Below are 13,072 nucleotides of genomic sequence, written 5' to 3'. Positions count from 1 at the left end.
TATACACTACTACACTGCACCCTCCATACACTATACCCTCCATACAGTATGTATTCTATATACTACACAGTCCATCCATTATATCCTCCATAGAGTATGTATTCTATACACTGCACCCTCCATACACTATACCCTCCATACATTATACCCTCCATACAGTATGTATTCTATACACTACTACACTGCACCCTCCATACACTATACCCTCCATACAGTATGTATTCTATACACTACACCCTCCATACACTATACCTGCCATACAGTATGTATTCTATACACCACTACACTACACCCTCCATACAGTATGTATTCTATACACTACACAGTCCATCCACTATACCCTTCATACAGTATGTATTCTATACATTACAGCCTCCATACACTATACCTTCCATACAGTATGTATCCTATACACTACATAGTCCATCCACTATTCCCTCCATACAGTGTGTATTCTATACACTACACCCTCCATCATACACTATACCCTCCATACAGTATGTATTCTATACACTACACCGTCCATACACTATACCCTCCATGCAGTATGTATTCTATACACTACTACACTACACCCTCCATATACTATACCCTCCATACAGTATGTATTCTATACACTACACCCTCCATACAGTTTGTATTCTATACACTACTACACTGCACCCTCCATACACTATACCCTCCATACAGTATGTATTCTATATACTACACAGTCCATCCATTATATCCTCCATAGAGTATGTATTCTATACACTGCACCCTCCATACACTATACCCTCCATACATTATACCCTCCATACAGTATGTATTCTATACACTACTACACTGCACCCTCCATACACTATACCCTCCATACAGTATGTATTCTATACACTACACCCTCCATACACTATACCTGCCATACAGTATGTATTCTATACACTACACCCTCCATACACTATACCCTCCATACAGTATGTATTCTATACACTACACAGTCCATCCACTATACCCTCCATACAGTATGTATTCTATACATTACAGCCTCCATACACTATACCTTCCATACAGTATGTATCCTATACACTACATAGTCCATCCACTATTCCCTCCATACAGTGTGTATTCTATACACTACACCCTCCATACACTATACCCTCCATACAGTATGTATTCTATACACTACACCCTCCATACACTATACCCTCCATGCAGTATGTATTCTATACACTACTACACTACACCCTCCATATACTATACCCTCCATACAGTATGTATTCTATACACTACACCCTCCATACAGTATGTATTCTATACAATACTACACTACACCCTGCATACACTATACCCTCCATACAGTATATATTCTATACACTACACCCTCCATACACTATACCTTCCATACAGTATGTATTCTATACACTACACCCTCCATACACTATACCCTCCATACAGTATGTATTCTATACACTACTACACTACACCCTCCATACACTATACCCTCCATACAGTATGTATTCTATACACTATACCCTCCATACAGTATATATTCTATACACTATGCTCTATGTAATCTATACACTCAGGGCCATCTTTAATATTGATTGGACCCTGGACAAACATTTCCTTGGTCCCTCCCTAATCCACGAATCAACTTTTTACGGGCAGTGTGAGCTCAAGGGGCAGCTGCTTTGGGCCCCACAACATTGACTCGGCCTGGGGCAGGTGCCCTGAGTTAAAGACAGCCCTGTATAACACTACACCCTCCATATACTATACCATCCATACAGTATGTATTCTATAAACTATACCATCCATGCTGTATGTATTCTATACACTATACCCCCCATACACGATACCCTCCATGCAGTATGTATTCTATATACTACACACTCCATACACTATACCCGCCATACAGTATGTATTCTATATACTACACCCTCCATACTGTATGTATTACATACACTACACCCTCTATACAGTATGTATTCTGTACATTTCAACCTCCATACAGTATGTATAGTATTCTACACTACACCCCCATGCTACACCCTTCAAACAGTATGTACCCTATACACTACACCCTCCCTACAATGTGTATTCTATACACTACACCCTCCATACAATATGCACCCTATACACTAAACCCCCATGCACTGCACCATCCATACAGTATGTATCCTATACACTACATCCTCCATACAGTATTTATTCTATACATTACACACTTCATACAGTATGTACATTATACACTGACTACATCATCTATACGCTACACCCTCCATACAGTATGTAACCTATAGATCACACCCCCATACACTACAACCTCCATGCAGTATGTACCCTCCATACAGTATGTACTCTATATACTACACCATCCATGCACTACACCCACCATCTATACACTACATCCTCCATACTGTAGGTACTCTATACACTACACCGTATATACACTACATCCTTCATACAGTATGTACTTGATACACTAAACCATATATACACTATATCCTTCATACAGTATGTACTCTATATACTATACCATCCATGCACTACACCCACCATATATACACTACACCTTCCATACAGTATATACCCTGTACACTACAACCCCATACACTACACCCTCCATACAGTATGTGCCCTATACACTACACCAGCTATACACTACAATCTCCATACAGTATGTACTCTATACACTACACCGTATGTTGTTATTATACAGGATTTATATAGCACCAACAGTTTGTGCAGCTCTTTATCTATACACTACACCCTCCATGTAGTATGTACCCTACACATTGCACCCCCATGTGCTACACCCTCCATACAGTATGTACCCTGTACACCACACCTACATACACTACACCCAGTCTATACAGTATGTACCCTATACACTACACCCCATACACAACAACCACCATACAAAATGTACCCTATAAACTACACACCTTATACACTGCTTTCATCATAAACTACACACCCTATACACTACTCCCATCAAACACTAAACCCCTAAACATTACACTCTACACCAGTGGTCCCCACACTGCAACCTTTTACGTGCATTTACCTGGCTCTTGGGTCACAATTTCTCCCACTGACAACAGTGATGAACTACACCTTGTACTGATACCAGTGGTGTAAAAGTATTCCTCTAGTCACTGACCACAGGCACAAGTCATATTTTACTCCCAATTACCACCAACTGAGGGATATTGTCTATTCCAATGAGCCCAAGGCATTTTATACTCCCAGTGGCCACAGCCTGGCCCCATCTAAAATCTTGACAGTAAACCGGCACATGATGACCAACGAAGTACCTGTACATTGCTAGACTTCAAGTGGTAATAATGTTTTATTAGAGCTGACAGTTGGCTCTCTTGTAAAAGCAATCCTACCAGATAACTAGCCACTGGATTGCTTTTACAAGCAGCAGGAGGGAACGTTCTGTCCCCCACCACCACCTTTCGTGGATTTACTGGGATCTCCCACTCCGCTAGGAGTCCCAATTGACCAGCCGGCGCTTCTGATGGCTAATCATAGAGGTGATAAAAGACCAGAATGGCTTTGATGGCTTCTATGATATACAGTAGGAACCCGGAAGCAATGGCCTTACATCAATTCCGGTTTTCCCAGAAGTAAATGGTGCCATTTTCAAAAATGAAATGTATTTGATCACACTAATCTTGGTGTAATCAAATGATTTTAAGGGCAGAGGAGGGATGAGTGATGTTTACATACAAGTGATAAAAAATATAAGGTGGTAACCTGTAAAGGCTTTTAAAGGTTCGCTTTTTGATAGTAATCCGTAGTCTGTTCCCATTGCAGGGGCGTGCGCAATTTTAAAGTGTGACATGTTTTGTATCTGATTACTCAGCTTAACTTATTTTATATTTTATCAAACATTGAGTTATGTATTGTGTTTTTTTCAGTAACATAACAAAAAAATTTTTTTTTTCTCCGCTGACATAAAAAAAATTGCATCACCAACCAATTTATTCTCTAGGGTCTCTGCTTTAAAATACATATATATATATATATATATATATATATATATATATATATATATATATATATATATATATATATATATATATATATATATATATATATATATAATGTTTGGGGGTTCTAAGATCTCCAGTGTTCTGCTTCTCTGCAGTTCCTCTTCTACCCACTAGGTGTCACCCGACCACCTCCTGTTACTTTATAGAAACTATGCTACAGGGATCTCAAGAGAGAGCTTCAATTCCCACCTACTCCTTCTCCGCTTTACAGAATGGAGCGGAGAGCAGCTGCAGTTCCCCTAATGACCGCTGCTCTAGCACGTCCTCTTCCATTATGGAAGCAGAGCAGACAGTTTGCAATTTAACGGATGGCCACTAGGTGCCCCTAGAGAGTGAAGCTGCAGTTCCCGGTCCGGCCGCTGGGTGTCTCCGAAGCGGAGAAGAGCCGCAGCAGCAGCAGCAGCAGCGGTAGAAGCGGCCCCGGGATGCCGCCTCCCCCTCCCTGCTGACCGCTACACCGGGACATGGAGCCGGGGGCCCCCTCCACCCTCCTCACCATCATCAGCCTCATCCTGCACATCCAGCCCGGGGCGCCTGAGAGTGAGAACCGGAGGGGTAATGTGGTGTCGGGGGAGGGGGAGATGCCAGCACTGGCAGAGGGGTGTCCGGGGAGGGGGATGTACAGATCACAGCTCTGCAGATGGGGGGGGGATCACATCTACATGGCTGGCACCCCATCAGGTGGGCACTGAGGACCCACAGGGGACAATACAGACACCTGGGAGAGCCCCCCTCTTCTTGAGACAAGGGCCAGTCTGATCCAGAGGGTGTTATAGGTACATACCTGCTATAGGTGGCCTCTCCATAGGGTGCTGTATGGATCCTGTATGTACAGGGCGCTCCATGCATCTTTTCCATAAGGTAATAGTGTGATACACATCTGATCTATAGGATGATAGAGGTGTCTAACCATTAGTGTGATATAGGGGCTAATCAATAGTCTAATATTGGTGTCTGATCAATAGCGTGATATAGAGGTTTAATCAATAGACAAATATTGGTGTGTGATCTAGGGGTCTATAAATAGTCTAATATCGGTGTCTGATCAATAGTGTGATATAGATGTCTGATCAAAATTATGATATAGATGCTTAGCCAATAGTATGCTATGGGGGTATTATCAATAGGGTGTTATAGGTACATATCTGCTCTGTAGGATGCTATAGGTGGACTCTCCATAGGGTACCATGCATGTCTTCTTCATAGGGTACTGTATGTTATCCTGTATGTACAGGATGCTCCATGCATCTTTTCCATAAAGCAATATTGTGATACACATATCTGATCTATATGGTGATATAGGTGTCTGCCCATTAGTGTGATATAGGGGTCTAATCAATAGACTAGTATCAGTGTTTGATATAGAGATCTATTAAATCGTGTGATATAGGGGTCTAATCAATAGATAAATATTGGTGTGTGTGATATAGGGGTCTATCAATAGTCTGATCAATAGTGTGATATCGTTGTCTGATCAATAGTGTGATATAGGGGTCTAATCTATAGACGAATATTGGTTTGTGATATAGAGGTCTATCAATAGACTAATATCGGTGTCTGATCAATAGTCTAATATAGATGCTTAGCTAATAGTATGCTATGGGGGTCTGATTATCAATAGGGTGTTATAGGTACATATCTGCTCTGTAGGATACTATAGGTGGCCTCTCCATAGGGTACCATGCATGTCTTCTCCATAGGGGTACTGTATGTATCATGTATGAACAGGATGCCTCATGCATCTTTTCCATAGGATAATAGTGTGATATAAATATCCGATCTATAGGGCGATCTTAGGGTCTAATCAATAGTGTGATATAGGGGCTTAGCCAATAGTATGCTGTGGGGGTCTGATCAATAGGGTGTTATAGGTACATATCTGTCCTGTAGGATGCTATAGGTGGTCTCTCCATAGGGTACTTTATGCGACTTCTGCATAGGGTGTTGTAAGTGTCTTCTTCGTAGGGCACTGTTAGACCCCATACACACTATACAACTTTTGCTGTCAGATTTCCTTTAGATTTACCAAAACCATGTAGTACAAGGGCCTGCCTGATTGTATACAAATTGAAACTCCTAAGGTTTGACCTCATATTATATGGTTTTGGTAAATCTGAAGGAAAAAATCTACAGAAAATTGTATAGTGTGTATTCAGCTTAAGGGCCAATCTACACCACAATTTCTGTATGTGCGTTTTTAATGCCGTTCATTGCATGTTTTCACCTTTTTTTTTCTTTTTTCATCTCGGTTAAGGAAATGCGTGTTTCAGTTAATTTTTGATGCGTTTTGCCACATCCAAGATGCGTTCCATATAGGAAAAAATGTTCTACTTTTGTTGACTGCACTGGTGTGAACTATGGAATGAACTAGGCCATTGGAATACACGTTAAACAGTGTCTATGCTTTTAATATAGAATAAAAATGCACCGGACTGCATCTGGTGTGAACTAGCCCTGAGTGTCCTCTCCATAGGGCACTGTAAGTGCTATACATATCCCTAGGACTGCTAGTTTACATGTCACTACAAACCTTCTACCAGGGTAATTGACACCATCTGAAAAATATAATACCAATGCCTGGTATATATTACTGTATAACTGTCTGTCTGTTTATATTGTTACTAATGTTACTCCAAGTCTCTGCTACTGATGGATGTATATTACTATATATATTGATGGGTGTGTTTTTTTTTTTTGTTTTTTTTTTTTTTTATATATCCTCCTGGTTTATTACTATACCTGTCTGTGATAGTACTGGATCTATATTACTATACCTGTCTGATAATACTGGATCTTTATTACTATACCTGTCTGTGATAGGAGCGGATATATAAAGTCTACACACCCCTGTTAAAATGTCAGGTTCTGTGATGTAAAATGAGACAAAGACACATTGTTTCAGAACTTTTTCCACCTTTTTAATGTGACCTATAAACTGTACAACTCCATTTAAAAAACAATATGAAATCTTTTAGGAGGAGGGACGTAAAAATTAAAAAAAATTAAATAAAGTGGTTGCATAAGTGTGTACACCTTCTTTTAACTAACTAACTAAAGTTCAGCTTTTCTAGTAGGTCTTTCCTGACAGAAATTTTCTTAGTCACATCCTACCCCAAAAGCCATGGTCCGCAGAGAGCTTCCAAATCATCAGAGGGATCTCATTGTTAAATGGTATTCGTCAGGAGAAGGGTACAAAAGAATTTCCAAGGCATTAGAAATACCACGAATCGCAGTGAAGACAGTCATCATCAAGTGGAGAAAATATGACACAACCATGACATTACTAAGAACTGGACGTCCCTCCAAAATTGAGGAAAAGACAAGAAGAAAACTGGTCAGGGAGGCTGCTAGAAGGGGGCCAACAGCAACATTAAAGGAGCTGCAGGAATATCTGGCAAGTACTGGCTGTGTGGTACGTGTCACAACAATCTCTTGTATTCTTCTTATGTCTGGTCTATGGGGTAGAGTGGCAAGGTGGAAGCCTTTTCTTACAAAGACAAACATCCAAACCCGGCTAAATTTTGCAAAGGTAAAGTCTCCGAAAATCATGTGGGAAACTGTGTTCTGGTCTGATGAAACCAAAGTTGAACATTTTGGCCATAATTCCAAAAGATATGTTTGGTGCAAAAGCAACACCGCACATCACCAAAAGAACACCATACCCACTGTGAAGCATGGTGGTGGTAGTATCATGCTTTGGGACCGTTTCAGCTGGAACAGGGGCCTTATTCAAGGTATCAGTATCAATATTGGCACAAAACGTTCAGGCTTCTGCTAGAAAGCTGAACATGAAGACGAGCTTCATCTTTCAGCATGACAATGACCCAAAGCATACATCCAAATTAACAAAGGAATGGCTTCATTAGAAGATTAAAGTTTTGGAATGGCCCAGCCAGAGCCCAGACCTGAATCCCAATTGAAAATCTGTGGGGTGATCTGAAGAGGGCTGTGCACAGGAGATGCCCTCGCAGTCTTGGAGTGTTTTTGCAAAGAGTGGGCAAATATTGCCAAGTCAAGATGTGCCATGCTGATAGAATCATACCCCCAAAAGACTGCGACCATATTATTTTATTTTTTATTTTTAGTGCCCTCTACCGAAAGATTTCAGTTTGTTTTCAGCTGAGCTGTACAGTTTATAGATCAGAATTTTTTCCACCTTTTAAATTTGAAATTATTTCTTTGTCTCATTTTTTTATTTTTTTTTCACATCACGGGAAGCTGACATTTTAACAAGTGTGTTTATACTTTTTATATCCACTGTATATTACTATACCTGCCTGTGATAGGACTGGATCTATATTACTATACCTGCCTGTGATAGGACTGGATCTATATTACTATACCAGCATTTGCATTATGATGGTCCAGCCTCAACTTGTCTGCATCTAATGCATACAGGTGACACTTTTAGGCTTAATGTACATGGAACGTTTTACAACCTCTCCTGAACGATTTAACTTGACAGTTTAACCAACGTTTAAAAATGTCCATCTTGCCTCGTTTACATGCCATGTTTGCATTTTTGAAGCACATTTATTATTATTTTTTTTTTTTGTGAAAATGGTCAAAAATGAAAAACTCCTGCAAACAAAATGCGGCTAAACGCGAGTACAAACTGTTATGCCGCGTACACACTGTCGGAATTTTGAGCAGCAAAAGACCAATGAGAGCTTTTCGTCGGTAAATGCAAATGTGTGTATGCTCCATCGGAATTTTACTGGCCAAATTTCCGTCAGCAAAAGATTAAGAGCAGGTTCTCAATTTTTCTGGCGCAAATTCCGATCGTGTGTATGCAATTCCGACGCACAAAAACTCACGCATGCTCAGATTCAACTACGAGACCTGAACCATGGGCTACTGGCTATTGAACTTCCTTTTTCTAGTTGTGTTGTACATCACGTGTTCTTGATGGTCGGAATTTGGTGTGATCATGTGTATGCAAGACAGCCTGCCGGAATTCTGTCGGGAAAACCATCAGAGCTTTTTCTGACCAAAATTCTGATTGTGTGTACGGGGCATGACAGGCGTTTGGCGTTTTCAAATACCTCTGAACATCTGTCCTGAACCCATTTTCTTTTGCTTTCCAAAAAATGCTTCTAAACTCAACTGCCTAGAAACTACTATAAATGACCCTGTGTACTAGAGCTGCACAAGTAATCGTTTAAAAATCGCAATCTTGATTCAACCCCTCTGAGACCTCTATTGCAGAGTTTGCCAATTCTTTCATAAAACAGGTGGAGAGACTTATCTGCTCACTCAGCTGTCAAAAGAAAACATCTGGGCAGTCTGCCAAGTTTTTAAAATTTAAACATTGTAACTAAGCCTCCTCCTTAGATCAAAGGGATAGAACAACCTGTAAATGCAGGAAGTTTAACCATTTAGGCCCCTTTCAGACATGCGGATGGTATGTCCGTATTTCATCCATCAGTTTGCGGATGAAATACGGACATGCCTGCATTCCTATGGGATAGCGGGTGTCTGCGGATGAATATCCGCAGACACCCGATATCGTCTGCCTCCGCTATTGTCCGATTCTGCAGACGGAGGAAAATCCTATTTTTCTATCCGTCTGCAGAGCGGATCGGATGAACACGGACAGACGGTCCGGGTTCATCCGATCCCCCATAAAGGAGAGCGGAGAGCTGACAGTGCGGTCCCTGCACAGTGTGCCGGGACCGCCCTGTTATCCGCCGGCTCAGCGGGGACAACGGAGCGATCCCCGCTGAGCAAGCGGATCATCACGGGGCGGATCATTACTGATCCGTCCCATGTGAAAGGGGCCTTAAAGTCTAAATCTTTTTCTGACACTTGTTTCTTAAGGTAAAATCAATATTTTATGCTAGAAAATTACTTGGAACCCCCAAACATTTGATATATTTTAGCAGAGATCCTAGGGAATAAAATGTCAATTGCTGCATTGTTTTATGCCGCACTGTATTTGCCCAGCGGTCTTTCAAATGCAATTTTTTGGGGAAAAATACACTTCAATGAATAAGGCCTGAGCTCAGTCGAACATTTAAATAACAATCCTCTGGATGGAGCACTGTTAGATAATTAGGTGATTTTCCACACTAATGATTTAACACCGTAATCGCTGTTTTGTGGGTTGATTATAGCAATTATGGGATTACAGGCTATGTTCATTATGCTGCTGCACCATTTCATTTTTATACAACATACTGGATAATACAAATTAGATTGTAAGCCTTGCAGTTCAGGGCATCCGTGTTGTCTTAAGTCTTCTTCCGCTCTCTTTATGAAAGCACTGCAATACTTTTGCCATTTAAAGGCAATCTATGGCATATATTTTAGAATATGTGTGCTCAGTAATGTGTAAATGTAACACTTCCAGTAGCCCTTCTCTGTACTCGCTCCATTTCCAGTACATCCTTCCTTAGGACCGGTGCCCAGAACTGGACCGCATACTCTAGGTGTGACTGGACCAGAGTCTTGTAGAGCGGGAGAGTTATTGTTTTATCTCTGGAATTAACCCTCTTTTTAATGCATGCCAATATTCTGTTTGCTTTGTTAGTAGCAGCAGATTTGTAAAGTTCTCAAAAAAATGCAGTGAGTGCTTAGGAGGTTAAGCTGCTGGCACAAAGGTGACCAACTCTAATAGAACTCAATTATAAAAGTGCAGCGCTACAATATTTTAAACATAAAGTGCCATATGCAAACAGAAAACATCATATATTTATACATGTGATCTTTATAAAAGGGTCCATAAAGTATAACATATCAAAAATGTGTAAAGATCATCCAATGAAGGTATGTGCCCAAGTGGTAATGGAAGCAAAGTGACAGGTGCTCCTCCACCTAAAATAACTCCATGGTGGTTTACGTCACCAATATGCACTCACCAGAATGCCATTGGTATATGGCATAATATCAAAGTATCCCCTAAGCTTTCACAGCAACTGTCCAGTGTAGAGGTCGACCGATATGGGTTTTTCTCTGGCCGATGCCGATACTGATATTTAGAAATCGCCACGGCCGATGGCCGATATATGATGCCGATTTTTTATTTTTTTTTGGGCCGATATGTTAGGCCGATTATTTATTTATTTTTTCCCCTTCATCTCATAAAATATAACAGTTAGACACCTTTCCCACTGGGGTGTTTTTCAGGCACTTTAAAATAGCGCCTGTAAAGTGCCTGCAAAACATCTCCCCTGCAGTCTGTATGGAAGCCCCGAGTGCTTTCACACTGAGGAGATGCGCTGGCAGGACGTTAAAAAAAAGTCCTGCAAGCAGCATCTTTCGAGTGGTGTATACCGCTCCTCCACCACTCCTGCCCATTGAAATGAATGGGCACCGCTGCCGAAGCACCTGCAATTCGATTTGGCAGCGGCACTTCACGGGCACATTTAACCCCTTCCTGGGCCGCTAGCTGGATTATAAGTGTCCCGCTAAAATGACGGTAAAGCGCCGCTAAAACTGGCAGCGTTTTACCGTCAACGCCTGCTCGCTCCAGTGTGAAAGCAGCCTTAAGTGATACAGAAAATTTCTTACATTTATTAAACAAAACAAACATCCAAACAGTTCACTTGTATGTATAATTTAGAATGTATATATATATATATATATATATATATATATATATATATATATATATATATATAATTTTTATTTTTATTTTTTTATATATATATTACACAAAAACAGGTAATCAAAACTTTTGGATGAAAAAAAAATGAGCTAACATTACTGTTGTTTTTTTTTTTTTTTTTTAATCTGTGTATTTTTTCCCAAAAAAATTGAGTTTGAAAGACCGCTACGCAAATACCGTGTGACATAAAATATTGCAACAACCGCTATTTTATTCCCTAGGATCTCTGCTAAAAAAATATATATAAGTTTTGGGGGTTCTAAGTGAATTTCTAGCAGAAAATACAGGATTTTTATTTGTAAGCATCAAGTGTCAAAAAAGATTTAGTCTTTAAATGGTTAAACTGAGAACTCTACACACTGAGTTGAGTTCATTCATTCAAGTGTAAACATTGTATCTTTTTGATCTTTTCTTGGCAGACTGCCCAGAGAGGAGACAAGTCACTTCACTCAAGTCTCCAGGCAACTTGCACTGACTTCTATTACTGAAGTCATTTGCAAGTCGCACTGAATATATCATCAGCCTTTTTTAACAGCACAATCGGCCGATGCCGATTAATTAAAAAACGCCAAATATCGGCCGATATATCAGTCGACCTCTAGTACAGTTACTCATTCTCGGGTAAAACGGCCTCTCGTGTTGGAACCTGATCAGAAAGGTGCTAAACACATGGAGCCCAAGAAAAGATTGATTGTGTAGTAATTGATTATAAAATTATCATACAATTAAAATTGATGCACATCCAGTTTAAAAACATAAGGACATAAATGGCCAAACTCAGAGCAATGGTGGCCGATCCCAACTCGGGACATAGCGGCGTGGCGTCAGCATGTAAAGCTTATCATCAGGGGATCCATATATACATTATGTCCATATACAGTGCCTTGCAAAAGTATTCGGCCCCCTTGAACTTTTCAACCTTTTGCCACATTTCAGGCTTCAAACATAAAGATATAACATTTTTATTTTTTGTGAAGAATCACCAACAAGTGGGACACAATTGTGAAGTGGAACGAAATCTATTGGATTTTTGAAACTTTTTTAACTAATAAAAAAATGAAAAGTGGGGCGTGCAAAATTATTCGGCCCCCTTGTGTTAATACTTTGTAGAGCCACCTTTTGCTGCGATTACAGCTGCAAGTCGCTTGGGGTATGTCTCTATCAGTTTTTCACATCAAGAGACTGAAATTCTTGCCCATTCTTCCTTGCAAAACAGCTCAAGCTCAGTGAGGTTGGATGGAGAGCGTTTGTGAACAGCAGTTTTCAGCTCTTTCCACAGATTCTCGATTGGATTCAGGTCTGGACTTTGACTTGGCCATTCTAACACCTGGATACGTTTATTTGTGAACCATTCATTTGTAGATTTTGCTGTATGTTTGGGATCATTGTCTTGTTGGAAGATAAATCTCCGTCCCAG

The 13,072-nt window shown here is 40.3% G+C and overlaps 1 protein-coding gene across 3 annotated transcripts in view; it reads left to right on the top strand.

Moving 5' to 3' along the window:
* Positions 1-4,419: 4,419 nt before the first annotated feature.
* KIAA1549 (KIAA1549 ortholog) overlaps positions 4,420-13,072 on the top strand; it is a 153,434-nt gene continuing 144,781 nt past the window's right edge. For 2 of the 3 annotated variants that reach the window (XM_077468766.1, XM_077468765.1), the window contains exon 1: positions 4,420-4,601. In XM_077468766.1, the coding sequence (XP_077324892.1) occupies positions 4,511-4,601 (91 nt within the window). In that variant the 5' untranslated portion in view covers positions 4,420-4,510. The remainder of the gene's footprint in view (positions 4,602-13,072) is intronic. The other variant, XM_077468767.1, reaches the window with a different exon arrangement.

Source organism: Lithobates pipiens, unplaced genomic scaffold (assembly GCF_037356315.1).
Source record: "Lithobates pipiens isolate NorthernLeopardFrog02 unplaced genomic scaffold, aLitPip1_a1.2 Scaffold_8, whole genome shotgun sequence".
NCBI lineage: Eukaryota > Metazoa > Chordata > Amphibia > Anura > Ranidae > Lithobates > Lithobates pipiens.
The sequence above is the reverse complement of the archived record's forward strand: the minus strand, read 5'-3'. Positions and strand labels throughout refer to the sequence as shown.